Raw genomic sequence first — 19,412 nt, 5'->3', positions numbered from 1 at the left:
TTTCTCAGTAATTTTTCCAGTCATGGCTCGGCCGCAAACACACACCCATTCATGGTCTGACCATATCATATTCGAACTCCTGATGGGAAAATTATCGATGCCGGCCTCAGAGCGAGAAATTCTTTGAATTGACGAATGCTTCGATTTAAAAGTAAAAAAATATAAGACAGGCGCCCCTATCGACGAGCTCTCGTCTGGCAATGCACTCTCCCCCATTGGTCCTGCGCCCTGATGCTGCGTCTCAGTATCCCCCAAACTCAGCATACATCAGACATAAGCGAACAACAACAGAACCCATCGGTTCTTACGTTATCCCCCTGGTCCTGCGCAAGCATCACTGTGCGTCATTCCGACGACAACGAATTACTTTAACTCTGACTTACATCGAGGAGGGAGAAGGGGAGGAAAATAAAGAGCAAGCTGTGGGGGTTGAAGCAGTGAGGGCCAGGCCGCCGCCATAGCCGCTCCCGTGGATCATTTCGATATAATAAATGATAATTAATCAGCTGAATTGACAGAATTGATCAATTAATCAGCACATGTTCCCCAAGAGCGTACTAATTATCTCAGATTAATGCACAAACATTGACTCCCGATGGGGGCATTTCATCGTCTTGAGTATCATAATTGTCGTTATTAATCAGAAGCGAGGAAAAAATCATGAGGAAAATGGGCCTTCGCTAGTGTGTGTGTGTGCCTGAGGATAAAAGAATGAGTGTTCAGTGAAGTTGAAAGTGTTCTTAACATTCTCAAGGAGAAAAAAAAATTGTCCAAGAAATATTGATGATGCTGAGTTCAATAACATCCGATGTCTATTGCCTTGAGACGCGCCATCTCGGGATATTAATCGTGTCTCCAACGTTAGTTTCTGTCTTACGATTGGAGTTAATGGTGTGAAAATGGGATTGAGACGAGTGGTTAAAGGAGTATGGTACGTTGATAGGGGATTCGGACGTGTCGCGTCAGCTTATTTGCGGGAATATTTTTTATTGAGCACTGCGGCTTTTTCCGTTCCCCAAGTGGTGAGGGCTGACTATCATGAGGACAGAATACAGGACACACCATGGCGGACGCAAGTGCGTTGATTAATCGTCATTAAATGCGTGTATCAATGTTTTTTATCATCAGTGTTGTATCGCTGTTTCATTTGTCATCTCATCGACGATTTCCGGTATTCGCCCTGAGGTTAGGAGGGATTTTTCGACGTCTGAGGAACACGATGACCGTGCCACCGTTCCCGCTGAGTACATGTAAGTGGAGACTAGTCTTTTCGGTTTCTTTTCATTGTTATTGAGAGCTTCGATTGATTTCTCGTCTCGAGGTGCACGATGAGGGGGAAAGGAGAGGATCTTGAAGAGATTTATCAGGAGTCGAGAAATAATGGGATTCATTAGCGAAGCGATGCGACAGGATAAGTTAATTCTGCTTGAGTTATTTGGAAATGACGGATTTATTTGGGCATTGAAGGGGCAAACGAGATAATTCAGTTAATTTTCATTCCGAATCCCAAAGAGATCAGGATATTTCATGGAAAAATTTTCTACATTTTATTTATCTGATTTTATCAACAAAAATTCAGTGAAAAAAATCATCTAAAATTTATTCTGTTCTCGACAATTTCTTCACAATCCTATTCGCCATTTTCCCTCACTCACCTTCCACGTGTTCAATTATTCTCCCTCCCTCCTCTTTAAAAAGCTTGACATATTTTCTCACCAGGTAATTAACCCCCCTCATTACAGCATTTATTTTTACCCCAGTCGTGACCTATTTAAGCCCTCACCTCCCCAGGAAATTCCGAAGAGGTCACAATTCTATTATGCCCCGTCCTTCATTATCCGAAATAATTGCATCTGCAAGTAACACTGGCACGAGCCACGTCTACCACGCAGCACCGAGGTAGGTATTCGACATTAACGATAACTCGTGAAGAATAAGAAAAAAAAAAAGCCCACAAAGTGTGAGGTTTTTCAGTTAGCGCGAGATGGATGCCGGGGGGTCGTTTGGACCGGGACGTCGTACCGGTCGCCATGGTAACGTCGGGGGCTTCCACTGAGAGTTTTTCGCCAGTGGCGCGCCGTCTTTCAGGATTCACGGACGTTTGTTCGTCGAACGTGCCGCTATTTAACCACTGACGTCTCCGCCAGAAGTGACGAAACCCGACAGATGAGACTTCAAGTAATCGAACAATGTCCGGAGCGGGGAGGAAAAAATAATTAACGAGAAAAGTTGGTGATTGATGGAGGGAAATAATTAATTCCGAGAAATTCTGATGTTAATTTCTCTGATCCCTAGGTGACAGAGACATCCCCGGACAATTGAGTAATCAGGATCATTGGTTCGAGACGCGGGGAAAATGAATCGCTGGTACATGGAGGACACTTGTTGCTCGAGCGTGACGTAAGTGGCTGTGGTGGACGAAGAAGAGGAAGACGGGGGAAAAAAAAGCCTTGTCAGAGGCAAATCAGTGGACAAGTATTTTTACACCTGCCAAAATGACAGAGGGTTACGTGTCTCAACGCCGGTGACAAACACGCAACGTCCAGTCGTTGGACGTGTCCGCGTCAAGCTCAACGATAATAAATCAACGGCTGAATGATTATTAACATTAACATTGGATGAAGGAACATTTTTGATTCGATGAAATGAATGGGTCTTTGTGCCGGGCGCAGTGAGAAATTGAGGATTGTCAGTGGAGCGAGTGGTAATAACGGAGAAATTATTGGGAAGAAGAGGCGGCACTGCCCGAAGAGAGTGTGGAAGTACGCGGCTGCGGCGGCGGCGGCAGCGGCTGCGGCTGCGGTGACCTTTGGAAGGCTGGATTACATTCGTGGAATGTCTTCGGGGGCCAAGCGGCTTGTACAGTCGCTCAGGGGCCGCGGTACTGGTCCCAACAGTCGTAATGAGAGTGGCGGTGGGACTGGAGCCGGTGGACCAAGCACAAGTGCAACGAGATTGTGTCATTATGACAGTGGGCATGAGCTCGATGAGATTTCTGTGGTCGGGGGAACACCGACAACTCCCTGCCATTGTCCAGGATTGAAGTATGGAAGTGGACAGACTTTGTACAGCATCGCTGCATCTGTACCAACTGCGCCTGGTTCAACTCTGCTGGCGTCCAGGAATAGGAGCAATGCCACAGTGGGTTAGTGATTATGGAGATTTTTCGGGGGTAGGAGATTTGAATGGGTTTGGGAGGGATGTTCTGAAGGGGAAGCTGGGGATTAGAGAGGGAATTCGAGGGTTGGGGTATCGAGTTTTTGGGTTACAACAAGTTGATGGATATAATGCACATTTTGACGGGCACAGGGAGAGTAACATTCAGTAAAAATTATGGAACTCGTGTTCCCTTATCGATTACGGAAGGGACTGAGAAAATTTAAGGGGTGGGATGGACTTTTTTTATCGTGAATTTTGATAACAATTACGGAATGCTCCGGAAAAAAAATCGTAGAATCATTTCTATTACATATTTCTCTTTTAAATGATCTTGGGAAAATTTCCCGATATGTCAAAGGTAGTTATTAAAAAATAATAATTCTCGAGAAATTGGGGTGCTCCCATTCGGCTGATCAATTGAAAATGAATAAGAACAGCTAGACGAACGGTTGATTGACAGCCACTCATCCATATTCCATATTTATTTTTAAAAATCTGGCACTCCGATTGTGATATTGTGATGGACGTTCCAATTTCACCATTTAACAGCTCAATATTCCCTCTGGAAATCTGATAAAATTTCCATTTGTATTTTGTCTGCAGATGGAAATGAATATTTGACGTGAATAGCGTCACTCGTTGTAAAAACGTATTTCATTTTTTATTTTATTTTTTTGAGAATGAACTCAGTATTGACTTCTAAAACAAGCGGCATCAGAATCTCGATTTTATTTCCTCTATTTGTGTTTGATTTCAAAACATTGTCGATGGAAAAAATTCAATTTATTTTATCCAGAGCATCTTATTCATCAGAAATCGTAAAAATGTGCAAATGCAACTGGCTTCGGCTGTTTCATGGAGCTTCACACGGAGGGAAAAATTCAATAAAAATCCTCAGAAAAAAAGCGTGAGAATTTCCGCTTTGAAACGTAATCCACAAGCGCAGGGGAATCCAATCAAAAATGGGAGTCGCAACTGAAAGTATACCAATCAAACAAGTAATTCTGCAATTTTAATTTAATAAAAATCTCCAGCAAATGATTTTTTGCTGCGGATTGTATTCTACAGCTAGTTCTGCAGTTTTTACTGAATATTGTTCTCCCGGCATTAATGGCGACTCCATCTCTACTCTCCCCCTGCCAAAAAAAGTCATTCTTCAGAGGCATCAGACAATGCCCACCTAATACTCCTCATCCAGCCGGAGCGAGCATTCGGTAGTTCCAGAAAAGCGTGCGAATGAATGACCACACGATATTCTCGCTAATCCCGTAATTTCCTGCCCACTGTCCCCATTCTCTTTGTTAGACCACTGAACCAGAGTTCCCTGGCGAAATTTCATTAAACAACATCGCACCCAGACAAATTCTCATCAAGTTCTTCAGTACTGTCCGGCACACACGTTTTCCCTCTTCATTTATTAAGCGAGTTTGCGTTTGGCTGGTAAAACACGGTGGACCAGTGCTACCCGTTGCTGATCGATGAACCAGCATGAGCCAGCATTGATAATACCCTGGCCAAACGCCAGAGCACTAGGCCTCCTGACTTTATCGATGGATCCACACACACTGATAGCGAACATTCAAATTGGCCATTTTCCAACTATCGATGAGCTCCACAGTTAAACCCACTGGGGGAAATTTCCTTCTTTTATCATTTCCAATCTGAACAATTTCATTTTATACAAATGTATGCACTACGTGCGGGAAAAAATCCGCTGGATTATGGGTCATTGGAATGTTATTGTATCATGAATAATCGGAATATCGAGGGGTGCACTTATTTTGCTGAATAAATTGACGAGGACGTGACTTTGAAAATTGAAATTCACAATAATTGAGTGAGCGTCTAGGGCGAAGTCTAATGAATTTATGCATGAAACATTTAATAGAAACACTTAACGGATTCTTTAAAAACTCTAATGGGATTCTATTAAAATTCTCCGATGAATTTCTCCTCAAATCGCGAGTTCGAATTTTTTTTACTAGATTTGCTCCTATGCATTTATGGTTCCTGGTGCTCTGTAAGTAAATTTGGAAATTTCATTAAATTGAAAGTCAATTTTCGAACCTGTCAAACCTTTGATTAACGCTCTAGTTATTTAATTACTCTTTCATATCCGTTTCGAGAAATCCCCTTGACACTATTTAGAGCTCCATTTTGTCGACGAAATTGATGAGATACTTATTTTGGTATTAATTTCGACTTTCAATTTAATTAAAATTTGCTAAGGTGGTTAATGACCAGTAGGATTATTATTTGAAGGGATTCAACAGCCATTGAATATTCCTCAATTAATAAACCGAATATTGTGCTCATTATTTCACCTTTCACCTGTCTACGCTCTTCATCAGGAGTAAAATAAACGTCGCGTCAGCCGCGGTGTTTCATGAAAATCTCGTTTCCCATAATTTTTTAAATTATCCTCAGAAACAAAGTTGGAGATGAGTTAACTTATCTCCTTTTACCACTTCCCTACGTAATTTAATTATCCTTTGTCTCGTTGTTTTGACTTAAAACGACTTTTCTGTAAATTAAAACATTCAGTAATTCCCTCCGGTTATTACATCCCCATTCAAGGGTTTCTCTTACTCCAAACTCGAAATTTCCCTCAACCGCTGAGCTGGCCCACCCCACCCCCTTGACATCGACTTTTAATGACTTTTGCCACTCAAATATCTTCAATTTATCATTTCAGGGCACCCAGAAAACGGCGGAAGGACCGAATTCAAGAGTGGGGATACAATACTACGCTCGGAAGAGGACTGCAAGAGCGTCGAGAGTGCAGCATCCAGATCTCGACAGAGTCTCCTAGATTTCGTTGGAGAAAGGTTTAACTCGCGCAATCCTACACCGAACAGATACTACCAACCGGCTCCAAATCGTCCGGATCAGTCGCGAGCTCGTCAGGAGCAGCAGGTAATAATCCCATCTTAATTCAGTCACTCCGGACGACGGACAATTATCACATCCAATGAATTCCACGATATTTCACTGGTTTAGAATCAATTATGAAAGTAGTTGAGGCACTTTAAATCGGATTATCTCTCTTAAGTTCCTCTCAGCAGTAAGAGATCTCCACTTATCTCCAAGAATTTTAAATACGAAATGCGACTAATTGAAAGTGAACAAGAAAATCCAGCTCCGGATATTATGCACTTATTCGAATAAAAAACAGATAAATCAGAGCAGTTATCTCGTTTGAAAAAAAAAGCGTCATTAAATGTTGTTTTCTCATAAAGAAAAACGCTTTACGACGCACGTAAATTCGCATTAAAGACTGTTTCGTATACGCGCACCCCCGTGGAAATGCGTGAGTGATGGAATGAATAAACTTTTACAGATTTATTCTGTCTCCCAGAGATACTTCGACTCGTCGAGAGACTCGTTACACGCTGCGTATGTTAACCGCGGTGCCAGCGAACTAGATCTCAGTAGGAAGCCGAAGCGGAAGGATCAGTCGAGGGGCAAGTTAAAATTTCCCAATGTACCTGGTCTTGGTGCGACTAGGGAGAGCCCACACATTCGTACATTGGTATCGACGAATCATCTTAATAACAACGGCAGCTGCAACGGCACCGAAACGTGAGTTGCATTGTCAAATCAAGGGTGAATCTTGATCAGTCAATTTGGTTATGGAAATTGTATCATCAAGGGATTATTCATTTTTTCGATATTATGTGGCTTCAAGGAGGTATACGGCACAGCAACAACAGCAACAGCGAGGCAGTCGAGGATATCCTGGACAAATGGGCACCAGGGGCTTCCGTACAGGTGCACCCAATTGGTCGTTCGTCTTCGATCCAGCGGGGAGACTCTGTTACTACTGGTCAATGGTCGTTTCTCTCGCTTTTTTGTACAACTTTTGGGTCATTATCTACAGGTTCGCCTTTCAGGAAATCAATGGTTAGTCCACTATTTGTATTTTCGGATATTTTGACAACTATTTACTTGGGAGCTTGTTTTCTCGGATTATCTCCGGAGGGGAGAGTCATTAAATTTTAATTGTGAAAATCGTGTTCTTCTGGAGGAGGATTATTTGCACGTGATGTTGAATGACCTTCTTTAATGATTATTCACCTGTTTATGGGATTACAAGATTAATAATCGACTTCTGGTGATTTGGTCCGAAAGTTAAGGATATCTCAAAATAATTTTTTTTTCATGTATCTTGCACACAGGTGAAACCCTGGTAGTTTGGTTCTGCCTTGACTACTTCTCGGATCTTCTCTATCTAGTCGACATAGTCTTTCACTTTCGCACCGGTTATCTTGAAGATGGTGTATTGCAGACAGACGCTGTCAAATTGAGGAATCACTACATGAATAGTACGACGTTCTACATCGACTGCCTATGTCTGCTGCCCCTTGATTTTTTGTACTTATCAATAGGATTTAACAGTATCCTGCGGAGTTTTAGATTGGTTAAAATCTATCGGTAATTGCAACCACATTCTCTCTGAATTTAATTACTGACTGGATTGTCCATAAGTTCTCCATAGAAAATATTCGCATTCTCCAAAAATCAATATCGCATTGTTTTTTTCAATATCAAGATCTTTAGACGCTCTCGTTTGCATTCTAATACATTATTATATATTCGGCATCTTAACAGATTCTGGGCGTTCATGGACAGAACCGAGCGACACACAAATTATCCAAATTTATTTCGCTCCACCTCCCTGGTCCACTATCTCCTTGTAATATTCCACTGGAACGGGTGCCTCTACCACATTATTTATAAGAACAATGGTTTTGGGAGCAAAAACTGGGTGTTCGACGATTCGGAAGAGGCGGACGTTGTTAAGCAGTATCTTCAGAGCTACTACTGGTGTACATTGGCACTGACAACGATAGGCGATTTGCCGAGGTATGTGTCCCTTTATTCATACCATTCAACATCAACAATTATCACTCCCGGTTTTTTCTCCCTGTTCCTCCTTCTCTTTCTTTCTTTCTTTCTGACTTTCTTTTACAGGCCAAGAAGCAAGGGCGAGTATTTATTTGTTATAGCTCAACTACTCTTTGGTCTACTGCTATTCGCCACAGTTCTCGGTCATGTTGCCAATATTGTCACTTCGGTTAGTGCAGCACGTAAAGAATTTCAAGGTAACTTGCTATTTTGTGTAAATATTTCCATCATTTTTAGTACATATTTGTTTTATATATATATTTTTTTTTAATTCAGAACATCAATATTTATTTTCGGCATGTTGGGTATCTCCATCTCGAGGGGGATGAAATGTATTAAATATTGACATTGTATACACTCAGAAAATGAGAGGTTTTCGAGTACTTCTTCCGTGTAGTACGAAGTTTATGCTTAATTCTGAAGTGAAGTGGTGAAATGAGTTAAGTAGACTCATCTCCAGCGTTGGGTTTTAATAACTCTCTCAAAATCTAAAGTCAATAGGAGAATTATTTTTCCCCACAAAAAAGTTATTGTGAAAAAATATATCAATCTACGAAAAAATTCAATACTTGATCAATAGCTCTCGACAATGAACAAGACCAGGTAACTGCATTCTTCGTCAATATTTCACCGACACCATAGAAAGATGTGTAATAATTCAAGTCCGCAAGAGCCCATTGTACAAAGCAAAGAAATTCCGTTATCTCGAAAGTGGCAAATGAAAACTCTTTACACACAGAATAACCCGGATTAAAAATGAAATTGCAAAAAGAGTAATGGTCGATGCAATTCCAGTTGAAAAAAAACCATCAGGAGTGAGCCACCTTCTCTGAGGTCGTCGAATGAAATTTAGAATATTTATGATATCCCATCACGGGGTTCTTCTACTTCGTCCGGACCATGTAACTCGTGGGTGAAAATTCTGGGTGATAATTTTAATCTCCACCCTCTTATTCAACCCTCGTAACATGCAACCCAGGCACTCTCGGGACTGTAAGGATTATTCCAGGACATATCTGGGTGGAATAAACGAGGAATGTGCTCTTGTGGAATAAGTGCAATGACCCTCTGGCGCCATAGGTCCCAACAAATGTCAGAAGAATTATTCAACAAAAATTCAAACTGTTTTAGTGGTTTGTTTTAATGGATTTTCTTTTTATTGGTGTTTTTATGGATTTTTCATCGAAGATCTTTGGCCTTCGGCAATACATTTGAATTCTCATCGTGGCCGGTGAATGTAGTTTCCAGGATTGCTTTCTTATTACGAAGTTTTATAGTTACTGTTACAACCGCAACATCCCAGGGAAAAGTAATGGTATGGGAAACACGAGGGTATAAAGTCGTTTTAGGAGAAGTAACCAATGAATATTTAGCATTTGGCGAGGTTTTCTTTTGAAAATATAAAATTACATTAGAGTGCCTTTTTCATTGAGCCTCTCGTACACTTTAAATAATTCATCAAATTCGTAAGATAATTATTCTTCTATCGGATCAATGTTCATTCACGAATTTCAGGGCTTGCTATTCACGATTGTATCTCAATCAATCAATTCCTTCCCCCAGCCACTCCATTGAATAATTCACCCGTGATTTATGATCTTCCAGCTAAACTTGATGGCGTCAAGACGTACATGCGAATGCGTCGAGTGCCTAATCATCTTCAGGTCAAGGTCATCAAGTGGTTTGACTATTTGTGGCTGACGCAAAAGTGCTCGGACGAGGAGAGAGCTGTGAGCTGTCTACCTGGTGAGTAGATTAAAGTTCTGCATCGTCGATCAATGTCTTGTTCCTTGACAAATAACACCGGCCACTTGGCTCGACGCTATTTCAAAAATTTCGAGAACCCGTACTCCCATCGCACTGTCAGCACCAGCAAACATTCGTTATTCGTTGCATTCCAGACAAACTCAAGGCAGAGATCGCGATTAATGTGCACTTGGATACGTTGAGGAGAGTGGAGATATTTCAGAATACGGAGGCTGGTTTTCTATGTGAATTGGTACTCAGGTTGAGGCCTGTCTTGTTCTCACCGGGGGACTACATCTGTCGAAAGGGTGAGTATTTTATCAAATTTTCCGGTATTATGATGGCCTGGGATAATGAATATCGCCATTTAAAATATGTTTGCTCGGCGGAAAATAATAGAAAAAAAATTATTTTCATTGAGAGGGAAGAAGTCAATAAAAAAATAGCAGAAAGAATTTCCGAGAGAAATGAAATTCAATAAAAAATATGAGTCGGCAGTGAACCTGCACGAATTGCCACTCAAATTCCACGATTTATTCCGTAAAAATTAATCATCCGATTAATGACTCAGCGCTGTAGGGTCAACAAGTCGTTTCACAATTTTTCCTCAACGATTGTGCGATTTTACGGAACGGATCGTAGTAATATCTCACCAGCTTCATAAAAATATTTCAACTTTCGAGAATTTTTTATTTTATAGGCATAATAAGTCCAAAGCTTTCATAAGGCTTTACTCCTCCAGGAGAAATTACGACAGCCCATTACGGATTACGTGAATTCCTCCATAATGTTGACTAAATGTTTCGCTGCATGCAAATTATGACGTCAAATCATAATGTTTCCGCCAGGCACCTTGATGAGATCGAATTTGTGAAGGAAGAATTTCATATTTTTTAACAGGTGAGGTGGGAAAGGAGATGTACATCGTGAACAGGGGCCGTCTGCAAGTGGTCGCAGACAACGGAAAAACAGTGCTAGCAACACTAAAGGCTGGCTCGTACTTCGGGGAAATCAGCATTCTCAATATGGGGACTGCAGGTAAAGAGTGCGGTAAATATTCCAAGAGCAGTCCAGGTGGCCAGTCATGAATAGCCGTGAGAGCCGTTACCCGCCCATATTTTATCAATTACACACTTCTCACGTATATTTCACTGTTTATGTCAACTCGTTCATTGACCAACGCGAGCCCCTGAATGTCCATTTTTTCTTATGAATTTTCATCAGCTTCTTTCATTTTTATATTTACAATTCCTTTATTCTAATTACTGTCAGCATTATCGTTTTCCTTAGAGTAAATTACTGTTGACTACTATTTATTTTTCGTGACAATTGTCCTGACATTCTCCAATTTCTTCGTAATAATTAGTAGACAATCCTCTGTCTCCCGCATTTTTGTGTTATTTAATACGATAAAAATTACGATAATTTATGTTATCAAGTTACCCTTAAACATGTGAATAATACGTCTGACAAGCATCCCAATTAATAAGAATTTTATCGCTTTCATCTCGCTCTCGGCTGTATTTTTTTTCCATCATCCAAGATAAATTAGCACAACTTGTGTGCAATTTTCTATACATCATTTATTTAATCATTATAAAAAGTGTTTGTAGCGTTGAGTAGTTTATCATCATCAATCAATTTGATGTGCCATGTACATTCCTCACATTCTTTCATTTGTTCAATTACAAGATAAACGTCACTGAGATGTTTCAGCAGTGAACTAAAACGAAAATAGTCCGACATTATTTCAACATTTTATATTTACAACAGAAAAGGTTTCGATAAAAATTCTTTCGCTTTTCAATTGTAAAATAGGCTGCATTCGACTCCCGATTTTGGCTTTTCTTTAACGAACTAAGTAGCATTTCATGAATGAGAATAATTTCACCAGCTACGCTTCATGAAAAATAGTTGAATTATTTTTAGAATCATACTAGCCTCGAATTCACTCTTTTCAAAGAAAAAAAGGACATTTAAATTATTGCAGAAATTTTAGACGCCATCGTTTCTGATTGACTTCTCTCTTGCGTGCAAGCTCTTTTTATAAATTATCTCATGATCTTTGATAATGACGTGATGCGAAAGAATGTAAAACTGGGCAACTTTGGCTGCTACAATAGACCCACCGCTTCATTTTATACGATACCTTGATAATAATCGAACTAGCTTCTTCTTGACTGCCTACAGTAGACTTGGATCACACTTTGCATCCGCTATAGTAGTGTTGAGCATTCCAAGATAATTTAACAATGATAACAAGTTAGATGATAATAATTTATTGACGTATGAGGAGTGAAGCGAAAACGTGAGATGAGTTAAATTAACTTCAGGTAACTTCCAGATGAACACTTCTGCGTCTCTTTGTGCTCAGAATTTGTGAAACATTTTCCAGTAGCTGATCTGCTGCTTTCCTCTTTAAATTATCTCGATTCACTCTGCTACACTGACCAGACAAGAGTTTTCAGAGATGTACGTCTCTAGCAGGAAATTCATGGAATTCGAGAATTATCAAGGGCACAATATGAGTATTAAAACAAATTTTATTTTTCTGAACGATGTGGATAATTTAAGAGGCCCTGAAGCAGATTATTTGATTTTCTCTTTTTAAAAAATTGTCCTCATTGTCAAGGTGAATAAAATTTTTTCTAAGGAAATTCTTTTTGTGTTTGGTCTTGAAAATTATCGAACCACGTGCTTTTTCGAACAAAAACGAATATTTGAATTCAAGACACTTTTTGCAAATATTTTTCAGATACTAAAAAACCCCTGAATAGCATGAAAGTGCGTCGCAATTCTCGAGCACATGCTTAAACATCGCAATTCATGTTTGAAATTCAGACACGTTAATTCTATTCAGGCATTTTGTATTGTCTAATAAATGTCTACAGCACAATCTGCATGAAATTCAAATATTCGTTGTCGCAATGTTGATCTAACATGAGAGAAGACGTACGTCGAAAATAACTTTGTTTTTTCAGTGGAACTACGCACCTCCATTTCTTTGTTGAATTCCTTTGAAACAAATAGCAAGAATTTAACAAAGAAAAAATTAAAAACAAATTATTAAATCAGCTATTAGTTAAGGCAAAATGTACATAATTCGTAGACTTTCCTCAAGATTTTTATTCAATGTTGTTTAATTAACGCGATAACCATTAAATGGCTACATCGTCGCAGGTAATCGACGTACAGCAAGTGTACGATCCGTCGGTTACTCTGATCTCTTCGTGTTAAAAAAGAAGGACATGTGGGATGTGCTCAAGGAATATCCTGCAGCCAGAGTGAGGCTCGAGTCGATAGCTGTTAAGAGACTGGAAAAGTACAAAAGAGCACCACTTGAGAAAGGTAATTTTTTGCATTGCACGTTAGTGAACAATTAATCAATAGTTTATTCTTTTATTCTATATGATACAATATATTACACAGCGAAAAATAATAAAACAACCAATATTATTTCTTTATGGGGGTCACAGCAATGTTTTAAAAATTCAAAAAATCATCATTTCATGCACAGCTGCGATGGGCCGAAGCCAGAGCACTCCGGGATTGATAGAGTCTCGGGGTCGAGTGCCCCTGGACGAGATGTGGATATCACCGTTGGAATTACGAACCGCACGTTCACTCTTCTCCCCCAGTCCGAGCCCAATAACAGGTTCCTCGATTCACGGATTGAGGTCCGCTGATACCGAGGGTGCACCTGTTATTGGTGCTCCAACAGCACCCAGTAGAAGTGCCGATAGTCCGATGAGTGCCACCAGCAGTGGGAGGAGTAGTGAGGATCATACGACACGAGCTCCCCGATCCACTGCGACTCAATTATCCATTGGAAAACAGTCTACCCATTCAGGTGAGAGGATCACACAGGAAAATGATGAAACTTCTCGAATGGAAGAGAAGTAAAAAATGTCGGGCTAATTTTCAGGTTCATCATCAAACTTTGATATCCGAGCTGTCGATTAATTTCATTTGTTGACTCGACTCAGACCTAATTATCGATTTTTTCTTTATTGAGACGACTTTTCTCGATCTGTCATTATCCTCCTCCGCAGATTTATTAGGGACTTTGTGTTGTCCCTCAGCAATTCATTCGGAATTTCTCCCCGGACAGATGTACTATTTTCTCCGTGAGTTGTAGCCGAGACGGGCAATTTTTCAGTGAAAAGATAAGACTTCAGTTGTTCCCTTGAGTCTTAGAGGCCCATAACCAATCGCTATTACTATCATCCTTCAGCCGGCGACACCCTCAATAAAAAAAATACAGCAAAAAGTCTCTTCAACGTAATTCCAGGTGATGTAAAATTATATCCATTGTCTGTCCCCTTTAACGTAGGAATGACCTGCAACAGTATGACTCAACTAGTGTCCGAGGGTGCAGTAACCCCGGTTCTAGCTGTGAGCAGTCACGAAGCCCTTCTCGCCGAGATAAAGCGTCTCCGAGAGCGGTTAATCTGTCTGGAAACCGAGAATGCATCCATGACCGTAAAACTTAACCAGCAACAGTGGGAAGTTGAGCACAGATTAGCTGCCATTGAGATGGAGATATGTGGTGCAAGTTCTACGTCAAGTATAGAAGACAATGAACGCAATCGTGAGTCCATCATTTAACGAGAAATTCGGCCGCGTGATGATCGCGGCGAGTTGAGACCAGACAGAATGGACAAGATGTCGAGATACCTCGACGAGACCAGAGCCATCACAGCCCCGACAACGCCCTGTGGACTATCGATAGGCAGTCCCAGTCAGCGATTCTTCGAGAGCGATAACGCCAGTGAGATTGGCACATGCAATGGATTCTCGTCTCATCCGGGAAGTAAATCTAATCTTCTCCTCTGTATCCAGTGTGACCTGGAGGCACGCGCCTGCTCCTACAGACCCCACACCCCCTCCAGCAGATTCGACAGGTACATTCTTAATGAAGACGTAGTGGCAATGCGATTATGCAATAAATAAAATAAATTCTCTCGTCTGCCATTTTATGTGGAGGAGAGAGGAGGATTTCTCACTTTTTTCCCACTGTTAAAGTGACACTTTTTTTGCGCATGAAATAAATCCAATTTATATTTTTTAATAATGGGGGTGGAGTAAAATGGACACGTATAAAAATGATTTTATTTTCCATTAAATTTTTTTTCATATCTCTGTTGCCAGTATACCAATTCAAATAAAAAGAGTTCCATTGTACCTCATCCCCACATACTTTTTTTTCATCGCGGGTAAAAATATAGAGGGAAGGTAAATAAAAGGGTTTCAATGGTCAATGACATGGGATCGATTGATTTCAAGCTTTAAAATGAAAAAAAACACCATTCGATTCATCTCGTTGAACAATAAAAATTCGACAGGTACATAGAGGAGGACAGGGCGAAAATATGCGACGAATGCGACTGCCACTGCCCCCATTGCAATCTAAATACTCATGACGAGACTGACTTGATCTGCTTCCGGTGCGAAGACGAGGATCCAGGATTGTGCTCGACATGCGACGAGCCGATCACTGAAGGGACCGACTCTAATGGAAAGAGCGGACAACCCGGAAACTCATCGTCCAGTGATAATGGGCATTATCCTGTCGATGCTGTCGTGAAAATTCAGGTCAACGATCAGTTATTGGATGCTGATTTGGATGATGGTAATGCCGGCTCGAGCTGTCGGGACGCCAAGGGAAGTGATGGGGCGGATCGGTTGTCACCGATTGTTGAACATGTGTCGGCTTTCAGTGATGAGGATAATGGACAGGAGTCCAATGGCTCGAAAGTTAATGGGCAAGCGAGGAGGTATTTGGACAGCATGCTCGTTCTTTTCGTGTAAATATTTATGGTTTACCGGGGGGAAGTGGTGAAACGTTAGGGGCCATTCGTCATTTTACAGATTTCATGTGATTTTTAGTGATGTACGTGGAGATAGCCATACCCATTAATCAGGACTATCGTTAAATTTTACAGGTGTCAATTATTAACAGAGGTCTTAACATTGTAATTGGTGTAGCAATCAACAATATGAATATTCAAATTACGATTTTGTAAACTATTAAAATTAGTTGGCTATCTGTGGTGAAATGAGTTCAGTTAACTTATCTCCAATCTGGGTTTTTGATAATTATCCAAAAATCTAGAAGTAATCGGAGAATTTTAATCGAGACTTTTTTGCAGAACCCATCGGTCTCTACAAAAAAATCTTATTCCGAAAATTCCGTAATTGCCCATTATTTATTAGATATTCATCGGAACAGAAAACTAGGTTGAAGATGAGTTAACTTACCTCGTGCTACCCCTTCCCTATAGAAATTGAATTTCTGAATTATTTCATTGGCCATGATTCTGTTGAAAAGACTGACGATTATTCTGTAAATAAAAAATTTCTTAAATAAAAAATTTGGTTTCCCATGATCATATATTTAAGTCATCATCAATTGGAAATTTATGTTACACATGTTATCTATGTTGATACATTAATCAGTGAATGTTTCAAATCCATTCACAATCGCAAAAATTTCGTAGTGATGGCAATCCCTGGAAATGGAAAAATCATCCCATGTTTTACCACTTCGCTCCTGATTTTCAATTCCCAAAGCCGATTGACTAAATTAATGCATCGTAGTCAGTAATTAAATGAGACGTCAGTACAAACTGACATGTTGTATATTTTGTACGGGTGACATGAATGACTGGTTCGATGATTTCCTTTATTTTAATCGATAGTGAAACAAATCTAACAAGGATGTGACGTGAATTTACTTCACTGCTCAACGATTATAAATGAAAATTGTACATAGTCAACTGCCAAGAATAATAAAAATTGACGTAAAATGGGAGGGTAAACTAGAGGGCGTTTATTCAAATTAATATACACGAAATTTCCTAGGGAGTATGAATATTAGAAATGTATGAAAATAAAACGATCAAAGTGATGAGTGATGTGAACCAAAGATCCCGATAAATGGAGTGATCTAGGATTAATTCGTAATTAATAATTATAAGGGTGAGCAGTGCAATGGCAAAATTGAGAATCATATAGCTTGATGCGCTTTTTTGTTATCAATGAAACACGAACGGTTCGTGTTTGGGACCAAGCAATACCTGCTTCAATCTTCATTAAACACTCGGAGTCCATTGCTTTTCTCTATTTCAGGCGAGCATTATCTTATCACTAAAATTTTTATGAAAAAACTCGAGTCAAATTATCACTCTCTCACCATTCATGAATAATTGCAACTAAAAAAAACATTCGTGACGAGTGTATGAAAAAAAATCAATAGAGATATTTGTGAATTTGATAAAAGATCGGTGGGGATTCCTTGTGTTTTTTGCACAAATTGTATCAACATAAAATTTTTCTATTGAACTTTTTCATACGTGAAGGAGGACGACGCGAGGAATTTATTCGCGAAATTCAAGATATTTTCGAGTAAAGTAATTCCTCGTGTTTAATCACTTCCCTTTTCTAATCCACTCTTCATTACCTAGTCTCATGAATTACCAAGAATTGTGAAAAGTGTCTTTATGAACAATATAAATCGATGAAGTACCTGCGGATAATCGAAGGACAAATGAAAACGGAAAAAATAGAATTATTTCATTGGTCAAAATCCGTTCCATCACTTGGGATTTTGAGAATGCCTTTTTTCATACAACGATGTCACTCGACGTAATTGAAAGAAAACGTACCTTTTTTACGAATTTTGAAAACAACTTAGGGGCATTGATTGAATTCAAACTGTTCAACTTACACTCATCCAAGACAATATGATTCCGATTATTCGTCATGTTTTTACGGCAGAGGTACTTCTAAATTATGAAAATTAGGTGAATAAATATTTAGGACAGACACAATAGGGAATGAAATTCTGCAATTTTACTGCCATGTTGAGTCAAGATGAAAAAACTCCTCAACTAGAAATATTCACATGTATCAAGATTTTGTGAGCGCATCGAATTTAAATTAATCTAAATGTAAATCTTTGCAATGGGAAACTTGCCTGAAGTTGGATTGTTTACAATTCTTCCATTCACAGGCAAACAAAATTACTGCATAGACTGTTTTGGCCGAATTCAGGTTCAAAATTTGAGATGAGAAAAGCCGTTAGGCCAGTTTCCCATTGCATTATTTTGATATCTACGAAAACAAGGAAAAAAATTATTGATTTTCTTTGTAAGCGCTGTCAGAATTGTCTGACTACGTTGGTCCTTCACTACTTAATTCTCCACGAGCTATCACTCATTCACACAAAAATTTATTCTCGCATATGTGAGGCACTGACGATATCTCATAGCTCCCCGATAATTAAAAAGAAAACCGTCATGAGGGAAACAATTACAGATTCAGAGATAATTCATCAATCTTGATCATGGCAGTGCGTTTTTTTCTGTACAAAAAATACTTTGGATTTGCTAATTGAAATGAATATCTCATCTACCGATAGAATTAAGGAATTAATACCAGACGATTGAGAACAGGAGAACTTGATAAATACTACTGCTAAATTCTAGTCATAATACCGCTAATAACAATAACATAATACTAAATCGTAATACTATGAAAAATCGATGGTTTTAATGATGCGACAGTGAAATTCGCTGTATGATGAGAGACCACCTGTGCCCATGATTCGTTTTAATATCCAATTGACAGAAGGCAGAGCACAAATACTCCGTTCGTACAGAAAATATGATTTGTATTTCTAGTTTTAAAATTCCAGTCTGAAAGAATCCAAAAATGCAGGGAAATAGTGCGAAAACTAATACTTTAATTTTATACACCCTCTGCAAACATTTTTAAAATCCTCAAAATATCTAAATCAATCAAAAATTTGATTGAATTCCAGATGAACAAATGAAGCCCAGCTAAATTTTCATTTTATTGAAAAGTATCGTAGAGTTAGACAATATTTTTTAACATATACGACCTTCAGATACTAATTTGTGTCAGAATGATTCTTATCGTACATTTGTATAGAATCCATTAGCATTATTAACATTTAATGGGAATGTTTTTCAAATATTTCAACGAACGACGAACAAAATGACATTAATGATTCCGAATCCCATTGTCCAAATAGCAATCACCGCATGCAAATCCAGTTGATTACACCTCACTCCCAAAAATCACATGTCATCGATAAGAACGTGAAAAACAACAGCTGTAATCCCCTGGCGTTAAAAGAGGCAGAGAATAAATTGAACTGACCATATTTAATGAAAAACAAATATCAACTATTGCCTCTAACTATCATTAATTAATTATACAACCTAATATTGATTTTATCAAATACTTTATTATTGTTACAACAAGAGTTGCATATTCCTCGCATTTGTAAATCATTATGAAATTTTAATGTATATAATTCAACTCGGCATTAGTCGTTGATTTTAATTTTAAAGATTATACCACAGAATTGAAAAAATCATTGACAACTTGTATGTACTCCCCTTCATAATTTCAATTGGTTTTCAATGTAACTATAAAAAATTTTCATGATGTATCTGAAAATTTATATCATGAGTTTGTCTTCAGTCCGACGGTTAGTCAATTTGCATAGAAATTAAAGGGAAATTGCCAAGATGCTGATCCTCGAACGAAACATAATTCAGTGATTTTCT

At 39.1% G+C, this 19,412-nt stretch overlaps 2 protein-coding genes across 6 annotated transcripts; both read left to right on the top strand.

The window, feature by feature from the left end:
* The first annotated feature begins 80 nt into the window (after positions 1-80).
* On the top strand, positions 81-14,421 carry LOC135159966 (uncharacterized protein). 5 transcript variants are annotated; one of them, XM_064116051.1, is made up of 14 exons: positions 81-1,250; positions 2,296-3,145; positions 5,855-6,075; positions 6,518-6,741; positions 6,848-7,062; positions 7,338-7,593; positions 7,771-8,025; positions 8,134-8,264; positions 9,673-9,813; positions 9,969-10,121; positions 10,714-10,863; positions 12,994-13,161; positions 13,331-13,663; positions 14,147-14,421. In XM_064116051.1, the coding sequence occupies exons 2-14, from the start codon at positions 2,650-2,652 to the stop codon at positions 14,419-14,421; spliced, it is 3,018 nt and encodes a 1,005-aa protein (XP_063972121.1). In that variant the 5' UTR covers positions 81-1,250; positions 2,296-2,649. The 5 variants fall into 5 exon arrangements, with proteins under 5 accessions (XP_063972121.1, XP_063972119.1, XP_063972120.1 ...); XM_064116049.1 differs by having other exon boundaries at positions 6,500-6,741; positions 10,714-10,851; XM_064116050.1 differs by having other exon boundaries at positions 6,500-6,741; positions 13,009-13,161.
* A 48-nt stretch (positions 14,422-14,469) lies between these two features.
* LOC135159967 (uncharacterized) lies at positions 14,470-19,019 on the top strand. The gene is made up of 2 exons (XM_064116054.1): positions 14,470-14,717; positions 15,159-19,019. The coding sequence occupies exons 1-2, from the start codon at positions 14,470-14,472 to the stop codon at positions 15,622-15,624; spliced, it is 714 nt and encodes a 237-aa protein (XP_063972124.1). The 3' UTR covers positions 15,625-19,019.
* The last annotated feature ends 393 nt before the right edge of the window (positions 19,020-19,412 follow it).

This window comes from Diachasmimorpha longicaudata, chromosome 3, assembly GCF_034640455.1.
Source record: "Diachasmimorpha longicaudata isolate KC_UGA_2023 chromosome 3, iyDiaLong2, whole genome shotgun sequence".
Taxonomy (NCBI): domain Eukaryota; kingdom Metazoa; phylum Arthropoda; class Insecta; order Hymenoptera; family Braconidae; genus Diachasmimorpha; species Diachasmimorpha longicaudata.
Note: the sequence above shows the minus strand (reverse complement) of the source record. Positions and strands in the feature narration are given on the sequence as shown.

Coding starts and splice junctions, on each gene's coding strand:
- LOC135159966 (XM_064116048.1), top strand. CDS start 2,650: ATGGGTCTTTGTGCCGGGCGCAGTGAGAAATTGAGGATTGTCAGTGGA. Junction 7,063..7,337: donor CGCCTTTCAGGAAATCAATG/GTTAGTCCACTA, acceptor TCTTGCACACAG/GTGAAACCCTGGTAGTTTGG. Junction 7,594..7,770: donor AGATTGGTTAAAATCTATCG/GTAATTGCAACC, acceptor GCATCTTAACAG/ATTCTGGGCGTTCATGGACA.
- LOC135159967 (XM_064116054.1), top strand. CDS start 14,470: ATGGACAAGATGTCGAGATACCTCGACGAGACCAGAGCCATCACAGCC. Junction 14,718..15,158: donor CCCTCCAGCAGATTCGACAG/GTACATTCTTAA, acceptor AAAATTCGACAG/GTACATAGAGGAGGACAGGG.